The 22192-nt window shown below is 42.0% G+C and overlaps 1 protein-coding gene across 1 annotated transcript; it reads right to left on the bottom strand.

The window, feature by feature from the left end:
* Window positions 1-478: 478 nt before the first annotated feature.
* CFAP263 (cilia and flagella associated protein 263) lies at window positions 479-16137 on the bottom strand. Its single transcript, XM_075282239.1, has 9 exons — window positions 16009-16137; window positions 9017-9143; window positions 8610-8774; window positions 6998-7156; window positions 6190-6270; window positions 3930-4085; window positions 2196-2303; window positions 1140-1295; window positions 479-658 (listed from the first exon to the last, which is right to left on the bottom strand). The coding sequence occupies exons 1-9, from the start codon at window positions 16116-16118 to the stop codon at window positions 560-562; spliced, it is 1161 nt and encodes a 386-aa protein (XP_075138340.1). The 5' UTR covers window positions 16119-16137; the 3' UTR covers window positions 479-559.
* Window positions 16138-22192: the final 6055 nt, after the last annotated feature.

The raw sequence follows: 22192 nt of genomic DNA, 5'->3' as shown, positions 1-22192 counted from the left end.
TAATAACACCCTGTCTCTATCACCCTCTCAGTTTCTTTCAGTGACCACAACTTTCACACATACGAAAAAAAAATTACGTGAAACATACACATTAGTTATTCCTGTCTTCAAAAACGCCCAGTCTACATGCGGTGAACGCCATAGAACGTTAAATGCTGCAGAACAGATGGCGCATCAAGTTTTTTTTCGCAGCGTTTTTCACAGGTGCACAGTTCATTACAGTCACAGCACTGTTATCAGACATCTGCCAGGTAATGAGCTGTGCACTTGTCTCCATCTCATGACCATGGGCCATAAATCACATGACTATGGTCAGAATTATATCCACTAGAAGTCACAATGAATGACAGCAAGCAGAAATCTAGAAAACTGTGAGGAATTGATACAGAAAGTATATTGGGAAATTGTATATCTCTTTATTATATAAACATTAATATTTGTTTCTCAATACTACTCTGAAAGTGGTCAACCCCTTTAAATTAAATAGCGAAGAGCTATACTGACATATTGTAGGACAATGCACAATGGCCAATAATTTGTGAAGCAGGCCATTTTCCAATCATCCCCAGTTGCTGGTTGTTCCGTATCCATTCTCTTCTGTAATAACATTGGGTGCTTTCATTTGTTCCCAACTTCGGCGTTGAGTTCTCAGAGAAAGCTGTGTGGTCAGGAGGAGACATGTTCAGAAATGATATCTAATAAAATGTATCATAGTCATTTTCAAATAACTTTAATGCAAATAAAGTCCTGGCATGCCTGTATTTCATGAACGTCTGCTTACACAGGAAAACACGCTTTCCACATGCACCACAGTTGTAGTTGTGGAAATCTCAGTAAAATGTCAAACAGCGCGTATGTGCCTTAGTATGATGCTCCATATTGTGGAAACGCAGCTTTTTTTTGTTGAAGACTTTGCTGCGTTTTTTTTTTTGTTTTTTTTTGCTTAAGGCAGGAGGGGATTAAGTAGAAGGGAAAAGTATAAATAAATCCTATATATTTTTCATTCTGTTAGTAGCCAGTTTTTTGGTTTTGGCTTTAGAAAAAAATAATAATAATAATAATAATGCAGCAAAATCAGCAACAAAAAAAAAAAAGCTGCGTTTTACAACCTGGGGCCTCAGGCTTACAGAATTGATTACCTCAGCTATCTCCACTTTCCTCTCCCAGGCCCTCACGGTTTTTTCCAATTCCTCCTGTTCCATCTTCCCCTGCACATACTGCAAAACGTCTGGGACACGATAGTCACTTAACTGTTTCCTCAGCTTTTTGTTGAGACTTTCAGCTTTTACTCGTTCCTGACAAAAGTAAACAAAGTCATAAAAAGGATCAGATCCTGAAATACAGAGCACATAAAAGACTTGTGACATACAGTCACTGACAAAGAAAAATAACACACCCAAACACAAATGATGGATTGCTGCACTCAACGTGTAGCTATGTCTTAGGTAGATATACAGTATAAATGATTAAAGGAATGGTCTGATTAGACATTGAGTCTTGCCACATGAGGACGTAAAATACATATGTAAAAAAGTTCTCAGAGACTACTTTTAGGTAGTGCACTTCTTAATAAAAGATAATCGACTGCTAAAAATGCCTCTACAACAGTCAAGGACATTGCGGCCAGTTGACAGACTGGAGCATATCATTAAACTGAGAAAAGCAGGATGGTCATTTCGACAAACTGCCAGTCATCTAGGCACTTCTGACCTAGATGTTAGGAGGTGTTGGGAATAAGGGTTACTTGAGACCACTCACACATTTTGAACAGGTTTTGGACAACCCATACCGATCACCAATACAGAGAATTGTCTGGTCCATGACAAGCATGAGCAGCTACCACAGTTTCCTTGTCCACCATCACACGGGTTGCACTTTCATTACACACTCGTCTCTGCTCTGCTTTATAAGATCTGTGCCGCAGCATATCATACGGAACCTGTATGCCTCCATATTGAACCTCATTTTATCTTGTATCCAGGTTGGACGGTACTAGAGCCTCTTTTCAATTGTACAGTTTTCCCCAACAAACTTACCCTATGGCCTCAATATTGTAATCACTTACATATATCATCTTTAGATTCACATATATAAAGTTTAATTTGATTCCAACTCCTTCTTGGTTTGTTTGTTTTTTTTGTCAGTAAGTGTAGATGCTAGTTCGGGGGGGGGGGGGGGGGGAGATGGCTTGTTACCTGCTCCACTTGTTCAGTTTCCTGCTCAATTCTTTGCAGGATCTCATTACGCACTGAAATCTCCTTGGACAGATGACTAGACTCCACCATGGTGTTCTGTAGCCTTTTCTGTAAAGACAATAGAGTCAGTCCCCCCAGAGCCAGTCCTTCATTTATAGTCCAAATAAAGATACACAGCCCATCCAAAGTATATTCCAACCATCTGTATATACAGAACAGTTTAAACCTATTTAAAGTTTAAATCTAGAATGTAGTTATGAGCCTCCAATTACACAGCCTCAGCTCATTCACAACATAATCCTAATGCAATATTTATACAGCCATTCAGAGCATAGTCCTAAAATTGGCTATACATAGAGATGAGCGAACAGTGTTCTATCGAACACATGTTCGATCGGATATCAGGGTGTTCGCCATGTTCGAATCGAATCGAACACCGCGTGGTAAAGTGCGCCAAAATTCGATTCCCCTCCCACCTTCCCTGGCGCCTTTTTTGCACCAGTAACAGCGCAGGGGAGGTGGGACAGGAACTACGACACCGGGGGCATTGAAAAAAATTGGAAAAAGTCATTGGCTACCGAAATCAGGTGACCTCCATTTTAGACGAATAGTGGATTTCAAATCCGGGTCATATGAGAATGTGAACTTTGTGACTATGAGACAGGGATAGCTGTACAGGCAGGGATAGCTAGGGATAACCTTTATTTAGGGGGGAATGTTATTAAAAATAACTTTTTGGGGCTCTATCGGGTGTGTAATTATGATTTTTGTGAGATAAACTTTTTCCCATAGGGATGCATTGGCCAGCGCTGATTGGCCGAATTCCATACTCTGGCCAATCAGTGCTGGCCAATGCATTCTATTAGCTTGATGAAGCAGAGTGTGCACAAGGGTTCAAGCGCACCCTCGGCTCTGATGTAGCAGAGCCGAGGCTGCACAAGGGTTCAAGCGCACCCTCAGCTCTGATGTAGGAGAGCCGAGGGTGCACTTGAACCCTTGTGCACACTCTGCTTCATCAAGCTAATAGAATGCATTGGCCAGCGCTGATTGGCCAATGCATTCTATTAGCCCGATGAAGTAGAGCTGAATGTGTGTGCTAAGCACACACATTCAGCTCTACTTCATCGGGCTAATAGAATGCATTGGCCAGCGCTGATTGGCCAGAGTACGGAATTCGGCCAATCAGCGCTGGCTCTGCTGGAGGAGGCGGAGTCTAAGATCGCTCCACACCAGTCTCCATTCAGGTCCGACCTTAGACTCCGCCTCCTCCAGCAGAGCCAGCGCTGATTGGCCGAATTCCGTACTCTGGCCAATCAGCACTGGCTAATGCATTGTATTGGCGTGATGAAGCAGTGCTGAATGTGTGTGCTTAGCACAGAGCATGGTGAGACTTCCGATACACAGAGAATAGCATATGAATCAAAACGGACTTATTCAAAAACTACTGAGGCAATTTACATACAAAAAGGTAGGTGTAAAATAGCCTTTCTAAAGGCTATGCAACTATGTTCTTAGCTAAAAATGACTTTTCTCAATGATAGAGCCCCTTTAATTTTGGCTGACTGCCGGCCTAATATTTCCAACAGTGATTTGTGGTATTTTTAGAACTAATCATTAGCCAAAATCAGCCAGATCGCCAACTTAAGTTTAACGTATATCACAATCTCAATGCTACATTTATACGAACAGAGCATGGTACCAACCCTCCGACCATACGTTCTCCAAGGTTAATACCTTGTAAGAGTTGAGAACTTGAAGAGTGTCACCAGTGGTCAGTTTCAGCTGCAGAAGATCCTGGTTACGTTCATCAATTCGTTCCAGAAATTGTGCATTTTCAATCTTCAGCTGTTGGAAATCCACCTCATTCAGCACTTCACCCATCTCTTCCTTCTGTAAACGGTGAAAAGTAAAACTGAAGCTAAAGATGCAAACCAGTACAAAGTAGAGCCCCTCCCACATGATGATGATATTACATTTTCTTTTTCAGAATCGGAAAAAGTATTTACCTATCTAGATGTCGTCTATTATTTGTGTATACTTGTCCTGCTAAATGATAACTATAATGTAATGTCAAAGACTTGTCAGAAGAACTGACAACAGCCAATAAAGAGATAAAATTTAATACTAGATGTAAAGATGTTTGCATGTGCATGTAAGTGGATCCCACCACCTAGGGCACCATCTTGTGACAAGAAGGAGGGGGCGTAGTCAGGGCTCCCCATCCATAAAGGTTAGCCTTAGGCTAGATTCACATCACACAAGTTTCACCCGTGATTGTCGGATTTTCCCAGGCTGAACTTCAAGTCGGGAGCGGGACTCCTAGCATTATAGTTATCTATGCAGCTAGCAGTCCCTGCCTCCCAGCCACATACTGTCCAGTACCAATTATGGTATAGCTCGGTATGTCTCTGGGAGGTAGGCACACCAAGGATCATAGTTAACTAGAATGCTAGGAGTCCTTCTTCTGGCATGAAGTTCAGGTCAGGAAAATCCAGCAAACACACAAACCGAGTTTCACGGGTAAAACTCAGTTGTGTGAATCTAGCCTTTAGAGTGTCCTCTTCCAAGATTGCAGGGCCATGCCACAGGTAATAGTGCTCCCCTCCATAGGTAATTGCCTCCATACATAAGTAATTCTATTTCTATTAACTGTAGGGAGATGGGCACCATTACTGTAATAGTGACCTTATCGCACCCCTCACCGGTAATAGTTCCCTCCCCCACATAAATATGTGAGGGCACTATTACAGTAACTGTGGCCTAATAGTGTCCCCTATAAGTAATAGTTCCCTCCCCCCATAAACCATTCAAAACTCTGTTGTACTGTATAATTATAATATATTTACAGAGCAGTGATGCGGTGAGCAGGACCTCTTCTGGCACGCAGCCTGTGTGCTTCTTCTAATTTTCTCCCAGAACCTTTACCCCTATACTATGGTACCACTCAGGAGAATCCCTGAGCGAGCCTGTGCTCCACAACCTGGTACTGAGCCACAGACCAGTGGGTATCTGTCAATGAGTTGCAGAATCCAGTGCATAAGAGATGGTCTACACACCAATACCTTTCACTATGGCCCTTGCGAAAATAGAACATCTCTTTCGTATGTATTGTTTGAATCCTTTAAATCCTGAGGTCCATTCATAATCCAGAGACCCCTGCATATTAGGAAACTATTTTATTGGTGTGATGCTGTCTGTGGGAAGCAGAGTACAACCAGGTAAAACCCAGAGATTTTTCACCTAGCCTTTGAGAGTGAGTAAGATCCCTTGCCAGCCTGACAAGACAAGAGGAAAAATTCACCCTTTTTTGGCTAAGGACCAAGAGAAGTGTACCAGCCTGATATTTGAAGAGAAGAGTAATATGGGCCTCACAGCATTGTCCCTACCTGTGCCACTGGATAGACTGGAAAACTTGTTAGTGTTCACCATGGAGAGACTATTGATAACACTTTATGGGAAGTTTTATATGAGAGGGAAGGTGATACACAGGGTTGTAAAACCGGTTACCAGGTCAAGCACAGACTGCCATCAACTGCCATCCAACAACTGCCAACTCAGCTCCAACTCACAGTGGTAAAGTTACAAGAAGTGTACCTCCATTTTATAGAAGCTGTGCAGTGTTCTACCTCAAGTAAAGTTGCAAGTGAATTTGTTTCTTCATACCACATGCCTCAAGAGTCTTATTCCTGCACAACCACCATGGACACTCCAACTCCCATCAGGATCATGAAGGCCGCCAAAACTAGGAAGTGTCCCGCCGAAAGCACTACCACTACCATAAGATACCCTGCAGATTCCCTCAGCACTGTACCAGCCAGCAAAGGGGGGAAGACTTGAAGGAATTGGTTAAAGATAGCTAGGTTTTACAGTGGACCATGGACCATGTACAGTGTATGTCTGCAGCTGCACAGACCTGCTTTGATACAGAGTTTATAAGTACATGAAGCAGAGAATAGTTCTGTGATCTGTTACCCAGACATGTGAAATGGGGTACCTGCTTCAGCTGCATCTGTAACTTCTTCTTTTGAATTTTTAACGCTGCATTCTTTAATCGGAGTTTATCCACCAGACTATCCTAGACAAGAGAGTGGGGTTACAAACTTACACAGTATAAAATATATGTATCCTGTGGTCTATGACATTATCTATGTCGTGTGCTCACCCATATCTGTCCTATGCCCCAGAGTGGAAGTACAGATACAGTATATCTACCCTGTGTGCCTCAACATAATGTCTATGTCGTGTGTTTATCCATATACACCCTGTTCCCCACTACCTGATTAGCCATAACATTAAAACCTATACATAATATTATGGAGATATAAACTCAAAAGGCCTCTGAAGGTGTCCTATGATATTTGGAACTAAGACATTGGCAGCAGACCCTATAGAGCTTGTAAATTCCAAGCTGAGGCCTCCACAGAGGATAATCTGCAGTAATCATCAATGAGCCCGAGTGCCCATGACCTCATTGCTGGTCCGCTTTTGGTCACTACTATCCACTGTCTACCAGGGACACCCCACACGACTTGCTGTTTTGGAGATGCTTGGACCCAAACTGTCTAGCCATCACACTTTGGCACATGTCAAAGCTGCAAAGATTCTGAATATATCCCACCCCTTGACAGAAGTTATTGTTACAAGAAAGTCATTGTCATTCACTTCACCTGGTTTTGATGTAATGACTGATCAGTATATATTATCATATGTGTCTTTTCTGTCCCCAATATACGGTAACTCCCACCCTGCATCTAATACATAAAGAAATAATATACATATAGAAAACGTATATGAAGACTGACTCTTGCCAACATCTTTTCTTCCATGTAGCGGAGAACCTTTTCAGGGGTCACGCCTTCACCCTTTTTGATTTTCACAGCAGCTTTGCCAATGTCACGATCAAATTCGTACTTGGCTTTTTTAGTTTCTGAGCTGCGTATCTCAGCTTCCTCCATGGTGGCCTGAAAAAAAAAAAAAAGTATCATAGAACGCGGAGTGGCAATTACATATCCTGAAACACTGCACCAAGTAAATTGTTCACCCTAAGGGTCCATTCACACGGAGGAAAATGGTGAGGAATTTGGTGTGGAATTTTAGCACTGAAAAAAAAAGCCTGCAGAAAAAGGAACCCATTGAAGTCAATGGGAGGCTTTTTTTTTCAGCGCTGAAATTCCACACCAAATTCCTCACCATTTTCCTCCGTGTGAATGGACCCTTAGTTATATTTGTCTCTAGAAAAGTTGGGCAATAACAAATATGGCATTACACTTCCCTTAAGAATATGCTTTCCTAGTTTCCTATCATATATATTTCCTAGATTTCAATTGGCTTTCCTAGAGTGCTGATGGGCAAATTGTAGCATTGATCTATTTTCTGTTTCGTACCAACATACCCTTAACCACTGAGGTGTGTCTTATGAGGCCCTAAATGTATATGTATATGTATGTAAAAAGAAGTTGCCAGCTCATTCAGAAGTTCAGGGCACCAACTAAGTATCAATGTATAAATAACACAAAAAATTCTTTTGATTTTAAATCTAAATTTATTGTTACAAAAATGTTTTTAATTGTAAAAAATATATTGGTATCAGGAAAACACAAACACATAAAAACATTTAAAAACACCAGATGTCAAACAACAAGAGTGGAGGTCGCACTGGACTGAGCAGCTCCAGCAGGTGTATAATCTGCTAGTGGTGTAGGGGATGAGAACAGCCACAATTAATGTGTGTATAGCGAGGCCCAGTATTTTGTATATATAAATGATATATGTATGATGTTGTTTGACATCTGGTGTTTTTAAATGTTTTTATGTGTTTGTGTTTTGCTGATACCAATATAGTTTTTACAATTAAAAACATTTTTGTACCAATAAATTTAGATTTAAAATCAAAAGAATTTTTTGTGTTATTTATACATTGATACTTAGTCTGTGCTTTGAGTTTTTGCGGGTATCTTTGTTTTTTAACTAGTATTGAGATTGCTTTGGGTTTGATATTGTCATTCAGAAGTTCAGGGTCTGTTAAAGCTCTCCATCCATATAATCAATGGGAAAATAGAAAAACAAAGTAGCAAGAGCCACACAGTCACTCATATAAAAATGAAGTAGTTAATATTAAAGTCGAAATATATTGTAAAGCTACAAGAATTATATATGCTAGTTCCAGTGTGCCTGCTATTTTTGTCTTGTTTCCTTCATATGTGGTCCTGCAGCAGCCGAGATGTATATGATATTTTGCTGCAGCTGAGGAGGGAGATATACATGTCCATCAATAATAACTATAAAAGGCGGAGACTGCAGGCTGATTCTTTAGAAAGCGATAAGCAGTGCCTCTGTACCGCTTCTCATCTCTGTAGGATTGTCAGGTATGTATGCACAGCAGTGTGGGAAAAAGGACATATGTGCCTCAGTTACCTTATAGCTCTGAAAGAGGCGCTCTAAGTTATCTGCGTCTCTCTGTGCCTCCTCCTTGGATTCCTCCAGCTCCCGTTGCACAAGCTCACATTTCTGATCCACACTTAAACTCAGCAGACGCTCAGAGATGGTGCTGCGTGACTTAGAGCGCCGACGGCTGCGCATCTGTAAGACAGAAAGATGGAGGGACTTAGCTTTGCTTCTACACATGAATATATCACTGAACACCAAACAGAGCATCTTACAGTGGCATATACACAGGAGATAGATGGGAGAGTCACCCAGAAATGATATGTCCATAGAAGAGAGAAGGGCGAGTTTATAGTGGGCTCCGCTCTGCCCATACACATGGGAATACTAGCTATGTTTAGTAGCAGGTACTATATGTAGTTGTGTGAGTGCTGAACCTGGTTGAAGTCCTGAGGAGAAGCCATGGTGTCAGAGGGGAGAGTCGGGGTGAGCTCCTTTGGATCCAGTCGCTTGTAGAACTTTTCAAACATCTCAGTCTCAGCTTTGAGTGTGGACAGGACATGGCTGCAAGACAAGAAGGGGATAACAGCAAAGGAGGTATCGAAAAGGGAGGTGCTAATCTAGGGACATTCTTATGAGAGGATTGTGATGGGAGAAACTCATATACTGTAGAAGACATTGAATAAGAAAGACATTATACAGGGAAGACATACAAGTCATCATATTGTGAAGGGGGACAGTACAATATATAAAGGGATAGGCATACAGGATATTACACTGTGTTCCAGATTATAATACAAGTCAGATTTGGGTGTCATAAAGATGTAAGATGTCCTAACAAGCCTGCAACTTCAGCAAGGAGGTGGCGGGGTCATGTTTTGGGCAAGAAACATGGGGAGATAGCTGATAGGTCCCTTTAGGGACCCTGAAGGTATGAAAAGGACCTCTGAAAAGTTTATAGAATTTCTGATTGGCCACTTTCTTCAATGGTACTAAAAGAAGAAACGTGCCTTACGTAGCAAAATCATCTTCATGCATGATAATGTGCCATCTCATGCAATAAAGAATACCTCCGAGTCATTGGCTGTTATGGGCATAAAAGGAGAAAAACAATTCATGATGTGGCCACCATCATCCCCTGACCTCAACACTATTAAGAACCTTTGGAGTATCCTCAAGCAAAAGATCTATGAGGGTGGGAGGCAGTTCACATCAGAACAGCAGCTCTGGTAGGCCATTCTGCAAGTTCATTGCAGTAAAGAATTGTGAAGGTGATATTAACCCCTTAGCGACCTTTGACGTACTATTACGTCATGGACGCGAGGTACTTCGCGCACCATGAAGTAATTGTACGTCATGGTGATTCCGCCCGCTCAGCTAGTGAGCGGGCGGAACTGGGTGATGGCTGTTACTGACAGCTATCACCCTTTTCCATAACCTCCGGTCGGTACTTTTATCGATCGGAGGTTTTAACCCTTTGATTGCGATGGTCAAACATGACCACCGCAAACAAAGGGTGCCGCGATCTCTTTCCCCCCCCGCCGGCACCCCCCGCGGTGAGATCGGTGGGTGCCGGTATCTGTAATATGTAGTCTGGGGTCTGGTTAGTGACCCCAGACAGCCCTGAGCACTCACTTACCTGGTGATGCTCCCGGCGTCTTCTGGAAGTGAGCTGTCCCGTCCGCACAGCTCACTTCCTGTGTCTAGAGTGAGACACGTGCAGGCTGTCACTGCAGCCTGTGTCTCATTCTATAGTAGAGAATCAGTGATGCAATCATCACTGATCCATGTGTCCCATAGGGACACAAGAACAAGTAAAAAAAAAAGTGTAAAAAAAAAAATAAAGTATTTGAAAACAATTAATAAAGTTATAAAGTCCCAAAAATCCCTTTTTTTCTATAAAAAATGAATTATGTAAAAAAAACACAAAAAATTAATAAAAACAATACATATTTGGTATTGTCGCGTCCGTAACAACCTGTACAACAAAACTGAAACAATATTTAATGTACACAGTGAACGGCGGTAAAAAATAACGGAAAAAACCCGCCGGAAGTAGTGATTTTTCGCCATCTCACCTTACAAAATGTGCTATAAAAAGTGATCAAAAAGTCATATGCACCCCAAAATAGTACCAATAAAATGCACAGGTTGTCCCGCAAAAAATAAGCCCTCAACCAACACTGTCAAGCGAAAAATAAAAATGTTACGCATCTCAGAAGATGGCGATGCAAAAATCACTGATTTATGTCCCCAAATGTGTTTTTGTTCTGCAGACTTAGTATCGCATAAAAAAATAACATAAATGAGGTATCGCCGTAACCGTACCGACCCGCAGAATAAAGGTCACATGTTACTTATACTGTACGCTGCATGGCGAAAAATGTAAAAGGTAAAACTCAATACCAGAATTGATTTTTTCTCTTTTAAATCCAGCAAAAAAAGAGTTAATAAAATGTAATCAGTAAGTTTTAGGCACCCCAAGATGGTGTCATTACAAAATACATCGCATCCCGCAAACAACAAGCCCTTATATGGCCACGTCAGCAGTAAAATAAAGAAAATATAGCCTCTACCAATGTGAAGACAAAATCACGCAAGATCGCCAAATCATTAGAACACAACTGGGTGCGGCAGGCAGGGAATGTATAAGCTGTGCGAGCGAATATCAGGGGACACCCCAGATTTACAGCTTATGAGGGAAAATATACCAGAAGTGACCCCCAAAGTGACCCCAGTATGACTTCCCCAATCATAGGAGCTACTGGGGGTACAGTAGGGAATTTAGTGTATGCAATGTCCTCCGCACCGCTTATACATTCCCTCTTCACCATCCGCTGTGCAGTCACGTCTGGGATACTAATACTCACTACACCCCCTGATAAATTATTTTAGGTGTGCAGTTTTCAAACTGCGCTCACTCCTTTGGGGAATCCACTTTTCTGGTACCTTACAGGCTCTACAAACATGACATGGCGTCTAGATACCAAACATCTGAATCTGTACTCCAAAAGCCGCATCGCGCTCCTTCCCTTCTGCCCCCTGCTGTGCGCCCAAACTGCAGTTTATGCCACATGTATGACACTGGTGTAACCGGGGTAATGTCATATGTGAGTATAAACTGATATTAGGGCACATATATGACACTGGTGTACCCGGGATAACATATGTAATGTCATATGTGGGTATAAACTGATATTAGGGCCCAGCCAGACACAGAAGGGAAGAAGGTTATTTGGTTTTTGGAGCACAGACTTAGACGGTTTGGTTTTTGGATGCCATGGCACTTTTGCAGAGACTCTAAAATTTCCCCTACAAAATGGGGTCACTTCTTGGGGAATTCCAGTTTACTGGCACCTCCAGGGCTCTGCAAAAACAACATGGCGCCCAGAAAGTCCCTCTAAATCTGTACCCCAAAAGCTAAAAAGCGCAGTGCTCCTTCGCTTCTGAGCCCTGCTGTGCGCCCAAGCAGCAGTTTATACCCACATATATAATTTTTTTGCCCCTCGGGAAGGCCCACTTAATAGTTTTAGGAGTGCAGGTCTCTGACAACACAAAGTGGGTGCAATGCATTGGATACCAAAATGGCATATTTCTTTAAAAATTTCAATTTTTGGGAAGCATTTTTAGTCTCAAAATCATAATACCACTTGATACATTCCTTGACGGGTGTAGTTTCTAAAATGGGGTCACTTTTGAGGGGTTTCTATTGTATTGATACTTTAGGGGCTCAGCAAATGCGACATGGCACCTCAAAACTATTCCAGCAATATATGCCCTCCAAAATCCAAATTGCGCTCTTTCCATTCTGAGCCCCAACATGTACCCATACAGCAGATTATGATCCCATATGGGGTATTGCCGTGTTCAGGGGAAATTGTGTAACAAACTGTGGGGGGCTCTTAATTCTCTAACTACTTGCAAAAATTAAAAATATAGCGCTAAATGGACGATTTATTGGAAAAAAAGTAATTTTTCATTTTCACATCTCAATGGTAAAAAAATCTGTGAAACACCTGTAGGGTCCAAGTGCTCACTAAACCCCTTGATAAATTCCTTGAGGGGTCTAGTTTTCAAAATGGGGTCGTTTTGGGGGGGGGTTTCCACTGTTCTAGCACTTCAGGGGCTCTCCAAATGCAACATGGTGCCTGAAACAGATTTCAGCTAAATTTGCTTCAGCTCTGGACTTTACAGTGTGCCCATAGATCACTTTACATCCACATGTGGGGCATTTCTGTAGTTGGGGCAAAGTGTTTGACAATTTGTGGGGTGCATTTTCTTTTTTAACCCCTTGTGGAAATGCATAATTTGGGGTTAAAGCTACATTTTATAGCAAAAAATGTCACTTTTCCTTTTGTTGGGCCAATTCTGTTACACTCCTGTAGGGTCAAAGGGCTCACTAAACCCCTTGGTAAATTCCTTGAGGGGTATAGTTTCCAAAATGGGGTGACATTTTGGGGGTTTCCACTGTTTTGGCACATTGGGGGCTCTGCAAAAGGGACATGGTGCCTGAAAAGTATTCTAGTAAAATCTGGCCTACAAAATCCAATTAGCGCTCCATCCGCTCTGAGAGCGACCGTGTGCCTGTACATTAGGGTACCAGCACATATGGGGTATTGTCGTGTTCAGGAGAAATTGTGTAACAAAATGTGGGGTGCAGTTTCTCCTTTAACCCTTTGTGAAGATGAAAAATTTGGGGCTACAGTGACATTTTATTATAAAAAAAAGTAATTTTTCATTTTCACATCTCAATGGTAAAAAAAATCTGTGAAACACCTGTAGGGTCCAAGTGCTCACTATACCCCTTGATAAATTCCTTGAGGGGTCTAGTTTCCAAAATGGGGTGACATTTTGGGGTTTTCCACTGTTTTGGCACCTTGGGGGCTTTGCAATCGGGGCATGGCGCCTGAAAAATATTCTAGCAAAATCTGGCCTACAAAATCCAATTAGCGCTCCATCCGCTCTGAGAGCGACCGTGTGCCCGTACATTAGGGTACCAGCACATATGGGGTATTGTCGTGTTCGGGAGAAATTGTGTAACAAAATGTGGGGTGCAGTTTCTCCTTTAAACCTTAGTTAATGTGTAAATTCTAGGGCTAAATGAATATATTAGTGACAGAAATTGAAAAATGTAAATTTGACCTCCATTTTGTTTTAATTGTTGTGAAATGCTGAAAGGGTTAAGAAACTTTCTAACTGCTGTTTTGGATTCTTTCAGGAGTGCAGTTTTTAGAATGGGGTGACTTTTGGGGGGTTTTATTAGAGAGGCCTTTCAAGTTCCCTTCAGAACTGAACTGGTCCCTTGAAAAATGTGTTTTGGAAATTTTCTTGAAAATTTGGAAAATTACTGCTTGACTTGTAAGCCTTATAATATCTGAAAAAAATGAAAGGGTGCTTAAAATTTGATTGCTACATAAATCAGAGACATGGTTAATTATATTTATGAAAAAATTCGGGTAGTATGACTTTCTATTTGAAAGGCTTGCAATTTCAAAGTTTGAAAACTGCATTTTTTTCAAAATTTTCACCATATTTCCTATTTTTTCATAATTAAAGACAAAACATATCGACGAAAATTTACTACTGACATGAAGTACAATGTGTTACGAAAAAACAATCTCAGAATCACTTGTGTAAGTTAAAGCGTCTCAAAGTTATCGCCATTTAAAGTGACACATGTCAGATTTGAAAAAAGAGGCCTGGTCCTTAAGTCACTTTTGGGCTGTGTCTCTAAGGGGTTAAAGAAGGGGTCCTATGCTAACATGTAACTTGTCCTGCTGAGATGTTTGTGGTGAAATAGCTTTTGATTTCAGTAAATGTGACCTACTCAGGGCTCGTTCACATCTGCGCCCGGTCTCCGTTCTGCAGGTTTCTGTTTCCTGCACAAAACAGAGGCAGGAGACGGAAACCTGCAGGACTCTTTCATACCCACTCATTTGAATAAGTCATTTGCATCGAATATTTATAAAAATCAGAGAAATATATCATTTGCATAATAATTTGGAATGCGGTGAATATGGAGGGGAAAAGCGTACAGGTCATTCTTGGGTATGGGTGTACAGAACATTTTATATGAGGATAATGGGTGGAGGACATTGTATGGGGACAGGCAGGGTGTTATATGATGGAAGGTTTACTGGATATTATACGGTATGTGGGACAAGTGTATAGGACATTATGTGTGTGTGTGTGGGGTAGTTCTACAGCACACTATATGTGGGTTATGTATGGAGGGTGGTATATGTGGGATACAAGTGTATGAGGGGGACATGCATACAGGACGTTTTAGAGGAGTACTAGTCATTTTTGGGTATAGGTGTACAGGACATTATACATGAGAGTCATGTATGGATTGTGTTATATGGGGAGAGGGCAGGTGCATTTGGATGTTATACTTAGGGACAAACAGATAGCACACTATGGGGGGGGGCAGTCGTACTTGACATTAGATGTGGTTCATATAGGAAAGGGGCTACATGGAGGAGAGCAGTGTACAAGATGAAATACGGGGGTCAGATATGGAGGGTTGCGCAGGTGCATGGGACGTTTTATGTGCAGTACCTGGTGTCCCGGATCAGGGCCCGCAGCTGCTCTGCTCATTTGAATGGGTTTGAAAGCTGTCCGGCCGTGAGCACCAGTGAGCTTTTTATGCTCTCCGCCACAAAACTGTTTTTTTAAAAATCCGGACACAGAGTTGGACATGCAGTACTCTGTGTCCGGTTTAAAAAAAAAACGGTTTCGCGGCGGAGAGCATAAAACACTCACCACCGCTCATGGCCGGACCCGGTCTGTGATTCCGTCTTCTTGCATGCAGAAAACGGAAACCACAGAACGGAGACCCGAACGCAGGTGTGAACCTCGCGTCATGCTGTAAATTTAAGAAATGACCTTTTTCAGTTCTTTACAACCTATACAGTGTAACTATTACTATAGAAACTGTTGGGCATAATAATTTGAACAGTGGATTTTGATTTTTTTAATTTGTGAAAATGTTATCATTGGAAGGTTTGTCCAATAAAATTTGATTTACGGTATACTCTGGTGGCTGAAGATTTGACCATTATACCGACTATCATTTGCATCGAATATTTATAAAAATCAGAGAAATATATCATTTGCATAATAATTTGGAATGAGGTGAATATGGAGGGGAAAAGCATACAGGTCATTCTTGGGTATGGGTGTACAGAACATTATACATGAGAGTCATGTATGGATTGTGTTATATGGGGAGAGGGCAGGTGCATTTGGATGTAATATGTAGAGACAAACAGATAGCACACTATGGGGGGGGGGGGCAGTCGTACTTGACATTATATGTGCTTCATATAGGAAAGGGGCTACATGGAGGGGAGCAGTGTACAAGATGAAATACGGGGGTCAGATATGGAGGGTTGCACAGGTGCACGGGACGTTTTATGTGCAGTACCTGGTGTCCCGGATCAGGGCCCGCAGCTGCTCTGGGCTCAGCTCGGACAGGTACAGCTCCTCCCCGGCTTGGGACTCGGTCCTCACACTCTCCGCGTCTGTCTCCGCCATGGTTGTCAGGCCAAACAAGTCGGCGTCTCCAAGGAAAAGAATCACGTGACTCGGCGCAAGCTGCCCCTCCTCCTACAGAATACCGTTACTAGATGTGACGCTGCACTACTACCGTTACTAGATGTGACGCTGCACTACTCCACTACATCACCGCATATAACCCCTCACCCGAATATTTATAATGGGGACATTTTGCTCGATTTTCCTGTTCACGCCTGGGTGAACAACAGAGGGGAAGGCTGGGGTGTAGCAGGGTTACTACGGCCCACATACGGATCGTATTCCACGGACAGAACTCGGTAATGTGCAAAGACCCTAAGAAAGGACGATTGGGTGGTACAAAGTTAGACTTAGCAGTGATATTTGGGGTGCCGTTATGGGGTTAATACAGGATATTAGTCCTTTGGTTGGGTATAGGGCGAGGTCGCGCTTGTCGCTATTATTTTGCGCTGTTGGTTCATATTGCATAGTACCTCAACAATTTCCATCATGTGGACACCGCGCTATTATTGCCATGATTTCTTATTGCTGGCAGTCATTGCGATACTTATGCTCAACACTGGCATAAGGTGATCTTTTTAGGGCATAGAACTGTCCGAATACAGACTGGGTTTTTTTTTATAGTTTTTTGTTTTGACTTTTATTTTTATGGACACCCACTACATTTACCAAACTAAGGGGGTGTTCATATACCGTTGGTATCCGCTCAGCAGTGTCCGTGGCTATCCTACTAATATTATAAGTGTGAAAGTTTGTGTGTTTGGATGTTTGTTCCTCAATCACGCTAAAACGCCTGGACGGATTTGCGTGCAATTTTCCACAAACATAGTTTTCCCTTAGGATTGAGTCACAGGCTACTTTTGGTGCCACTAAACAACATGGCTTCCTAGCAGGAGACTCACAAAAGCAGGACTCCTAGCCCCAGCTATAGACTCACACACACCACCTGGCATTTCCTGCCTCAACCTGCCTGCACACTCCTTACTGTCACCTCAGGAGTAGCCCTCACTCTACTCACTCACATTTACATATAGCTTTCCACTATATAACACATCACATTGTCTGTATCACGACATACACAATACAACACATCACATTGTCTGACACAATACAACACATCACATTGTCTGACACAATACAACACATCACATTGTCTGTATCAGGACATACACTATACAACACATCACAACATACACAATACAACAGATCACATTGTCTGTATGACTACATACACAATACAACACATCACATTGTCTGTATCACGACATACACAATACAACACATCACATCACATTTGCTAGCCCACCAAACTTTTTAAAGCACTTTTACAGTTTCACACGTCTGTGTCCGCCCAATTCTCAAATCACCGCAGACGAAGTCGCGGGTAAAAGCTAGTTGTCCATATAAGACTTTCGCAATGGACACTAGCTGGTCCGTTTGCAATTTCCATTAATTTCTTTGTGTCCTTTAGTGTCCGTTTACAACCATGTCCGTTTCTTCAAGCGGACAAAAAAATCTTACAGGCAGGACTTTTCTGTCCGCTTGAAAAAACGGACAGCAAGTGTCCATTATTTTTTTTAACATTGAGGTCTGTGGGCAACAGACATATAACGGACAGTAAGGTAGGGTACACACGACCGTTGGTGTCTGTTCAGAAGGTGTCCACTTAAAAAAAAAAAATGGACACCTATCATAACGGACACAAACGGCTATCAGTTACTGTCCGTTATTAGAGATGAGCGAGTACATTTCGGATCAGCTGATCTGAACAGCACGCTCCATAGAAATGAATGGATGCACCTGGTACTTCCGCTTTGGCAGCGGCCGGTCGCTTAACCCCCTGCGTGCCGGCTACGTCCATTCATTTCTATGCGAGCGTGCTGTTCGGATCGGCTGATCCGAACAGTACTCGCTCATCTCTATCCGTTATATGTCCATTGCCCATAAACTTCAATGTTAAAAAAACCCAAAATGGACATGGTTGTAAATGGACACTAAAGGACACAAACGGACGCTAAAAGATACAAAATAAAATCCCATTGAAATGAATGGAAATTGCAAACAGACCAGCTAGTGTCCATTGCTAAAATTTGGTACGGACAATAGCCACAGACACTGCTGAGCGGACACCAACGGTAGTGTGAACGCCTTCTAATTGAAAGCCATTAGTTACTGTCCGTTATTTCGTGTCCATTTATTTTCTGCGCATGCTCAGAAAGCGTAAACAGCCAAAAAAACCAAAAACGGACAGTATAAAAAATGGACACTAACTGATGCTAATTGATACTAATGTGTCCTTTTTTTTTTTTAACTGATCCATTAAATGGATCAGTTAAAAAAAACGGACACATTAATATCAGCTACGCTAGGTTCACAGCTGCGTTCAGCTCTCCGTTCTGTGGTTTCCGTCTTCTGCATGCCAGAAGACGGAAAGCACAGACCGGGTGCGGCGGTGAGCGTTTTATGCTCTCCGCCACGAAACCGGATTTTTTTAATCCGGACACAGAATACTGCATGTCCGACTCTGTGTCCGGATTAAAAAACCCGGTTTCGCGGCAGAGAGCACAAAACCCTCACTGCCGCTCACGGCCGGACATCTTTCTCACCCATTCAAATGAATGGGTGAGAAAGAATCCTGCAGGTTTCCGTCTCCTGCTCTGTTTTATGCAGGAAACGGAAACCTGCAGTACGGAGAGGAGAACGCAGATGTGAACAAGCCCTCGGTGTTAGTTATTGTCTGTTACGATAGGTGTCCGTTTTTTACTTTTAAACAGACATCTTCATAACGGAATCCAACGGTAGTGTGAACCCTGCCTAAGGCTCGGAGATTCCACTGCAATGTCTTCCTGAATTCGACAGACAAAAAAGTCCTGCATGCAAAGCTTTTTCATCCGCAGGTTTCAGTTTTAAAATGACAGACACCCAACGGACACCATTATAGTCAATGGCGTCTGTCTGCTTCCTATGTCACTGCCATTTTAGCAGTCCGCCTGTCCATTGTTCTGGTCTTTCGACATACCAGAAAAATAGACAACCAATACTAATGTAAATTTAGCGTTAGGGTCCATTCAGTCAAATTTGTTTACATCTGTTTAACAGATCCTTTTAACAGATGCGAACAACAACATACACTGACATCTATGTGAACAGATGGCCATCCGTTGTTTGCAAATCTGCTACATGGATATAAAAAAAACCATGATGTGAATACAGCCTGCTATTTTTCTTTCTCTTAAGAAACTTTAAAACTAATTTCTCAGACAATATTTCTGTTCTATTGGATTCATTGATAGGTATATCTCATTTGCATCTTAGCACATTGGGGGTCATTTATCATTTGCACATTTTTGATGTACCTTTCTTTGGCATGCGCTTTTTTTATGCCTTGGGATTCCGTGCACAAGATACATCTGCATCATACATTTTGAGCAATATTCACCAAATGGAACTTGCGATTTCAATACTGTCGGGTCAGGTTTTTAGACTGCCCATGTACGGGAGAGCAGTTGTCCCTTCTGTTTTTAATAAATAAATAGGCATTTCATAAATGCATTGTAAAATGTTACTCCGGTTAAACCATATCCACTTTCTCCCCCAAAAAAGTAAAGTGACAAGCTTGATGTAAAAGCTTTTAAACCAGGCGCAGACACATGATAAATCTTGTGCACAGTGTGTAAAACTTTAAGGGGTTGTCCACAGACTGTTAATTTACTTACCTTATCTTGGTTATTGCAGCCAATGGACTGGGGGTTCTGGCCACATCAGAATCCCCAGGTCATGTAATGCTGAGTTCACACAGAGTTTTTTAGACCAGATTTTGACGCAGATTCCAGCTCCAAAAAACGCCTCCCACTGCTTTCAATGGGAGCCGTTCACTTCTTTTTTCCACTAGCATTTTTTTCCCGCTCAAGGAAAAAAAGAAGCGAGCTGCCCTATCTTGACGCAGATTCCACGGCTAAATCTGCCACAGCATCCGGAGTGCGAGACTCTCTCCTGACTAGGCCCATTCATTTGGACCTAATCCGGAGCAGAATGCCGCGACTGGATGCCGGTACACTGCATTGGCATCCAGTCACAGCTAGCCGCGGGAGGCGTTTTTTGGAGGCGGATTCTGAGGCGGCCTCTGTGTCAAAATCCGTACTAAAAAAACTCTGTGTGAACTCAGCATAATATAATTACCTGTGAGATCAGTAGTAGAGGCGGGCGGAGCAGCCACCTGTCGACGGGCCAACCCCAAAGACTAAGGGCCCCTTCACACGGCGTAAGCGCGCCGCTCATTTAGACACGTATACACTTAAGGGAGCCTTCACACGGAGTAAACGCTCCGCTCATTCTGAACGTAAAAGTCGTTCAGAATGAGTGCGTAAAAACCAGCTCCCATTGACTTGAATGGGTGCCGGCATACGAGCGCTACCCATTGAAATCAATGGGAGGCTTTTTTCCCTATTGCTTTCAATGTGATACGTGCGTATGCCGGCAACCATTCAAGTCAATGGGATCTGTTTTTTACATTGCTCACTCTGAACGAGTTTTACGTTTAGAATGAGCGAGCGTAAACTCCGTATGCAGGCTCCATTAGGGTGCATTCACACAGAATAAAGTGGCACTGATTCTGCCACGATAAATTGTGGAAGAATCAGCGCTGATAAAAAGACTCCTATTGAGTTCAATGGGTTCCTTCTTCTGCGTGGATCACATTGAACTCAATGTGTTAAAAAGCCTCCCATTGATTTCAATGTGTTCCACGCGGAAGACGGAGCCCATTGAACCCAATGGGAGTCTTTTTTATCAGCACTGATTCTGCCACGAGTTATCGTGGTAGAATCAGTGCCTCATTGCTCTGTGTGAATGCACCCTGAAGGTTACTTCAGATCACATAACTCGGGGATCATGATGTGGGTGGAACATTGGCTACAATAACCTGGGACTAGTAAGTAGATTACAAGCCCTTTAATACAAAAAGGGGAAGAATTATCCTTAAAACTACACCACAAAAAAACTACTTGCAGTTTGAAACATTTTTTGGTGAGTTTTTCTAATTTTGCAAGTGAAACAAATTTTATTAACCCGTTCCACCTGGGAAATACTGTCAACATTAATTTGTGAAATAGTTCATCAGTGGGAAGGAATCCTTGCCAGATTTTGGCAGTACTGTAATAAGGGCCATTAGTGTATATCTTACATTTGCAATTAACGGGATAAAGGGAGAATCCACAGTGATTCCTAGACCTCATTCTCACAACTGTGTTCAGTGTACGGGTCAGTGAAAATGGCATGGGGATGACACGTATTGGTATGCATGTGTTATTCGTTCTCCTCATACATTGAAGAGAATGAAACAAGCCACAAATATGGATATAAGTATAAGACCTGCTTTAGATTTTACAGCTCTTCACTACAGACCAGACACACAGCCGCAAAAACTACAGTTGAGTTGTGTGTGTCGTGTTTTATTTTATATTTGTCCTTGTTCAGACTGTTTTTTTTTGTTTGTTTGTTTGTTTGTTTTTTTGTTTTTTTTTGGGGGGGGTAATTATTTCTTGCTATTTTTTTCCCCTAGAATTTTCCACCCTCCCTCTTTTTTCCTTCTCTAATTTTTCTTGTATTTTGTATAGCTTAGCTTATTTTGCTGTTTGTATTACAAAACTTAATAAAAATTATAGTCTAAAAAAACTAAAGCTGAGTGTCCGTACCTTGATCAGCAATTGGGATAATAGGGAGGATACCTGAAATATTTTTGTGATATTTTTTTTTAGTGGGAACCACTTCTGATGGAAACACTGCACATCATATATTTCAATGCTTTCTGCTGCCCTGGGAGAGATGTCAAGTCAAGAGTAGTTTATCAAGAAGTTACTTATAGTAGAGTGAACATTCTTTGAGTACAGGTTAAATTGTCATTAAAGGGGTTGTGCAGTTTATTAGAAAACATGGCTGCTTTCTCGGGAAGAGGACTTTTCTTTCTGCCGGTTTCAGTATAAAACCCACTGAGGGTAATAGCTTTTTTCTTTCTTTTTTTTTTTTTTTTTTTTACTGGACAGGACCCCATGCAGACCTGGACAACAGAGAGACCA

Source organism: Leptodactylus fuscus, chromosome 7, assembly GCF_031893055.1.
Source record: "Leptodactylus fuscus isolate aLepFus1 chromosome 7, aLepFus1.hap2, whole genome shotgun sequence".
NCBI classification, from domain to species: Eukaryota; Metazoa; Chordata; class Amphibia; order Anura; family Leptodactylidae; genus Leptodactylus; species Leptodactylus fuscus.
Note: the sequence above shows the minus strand (reverse complement) of the source record. Positions and strands in the feature narration are given on the sequence as shown.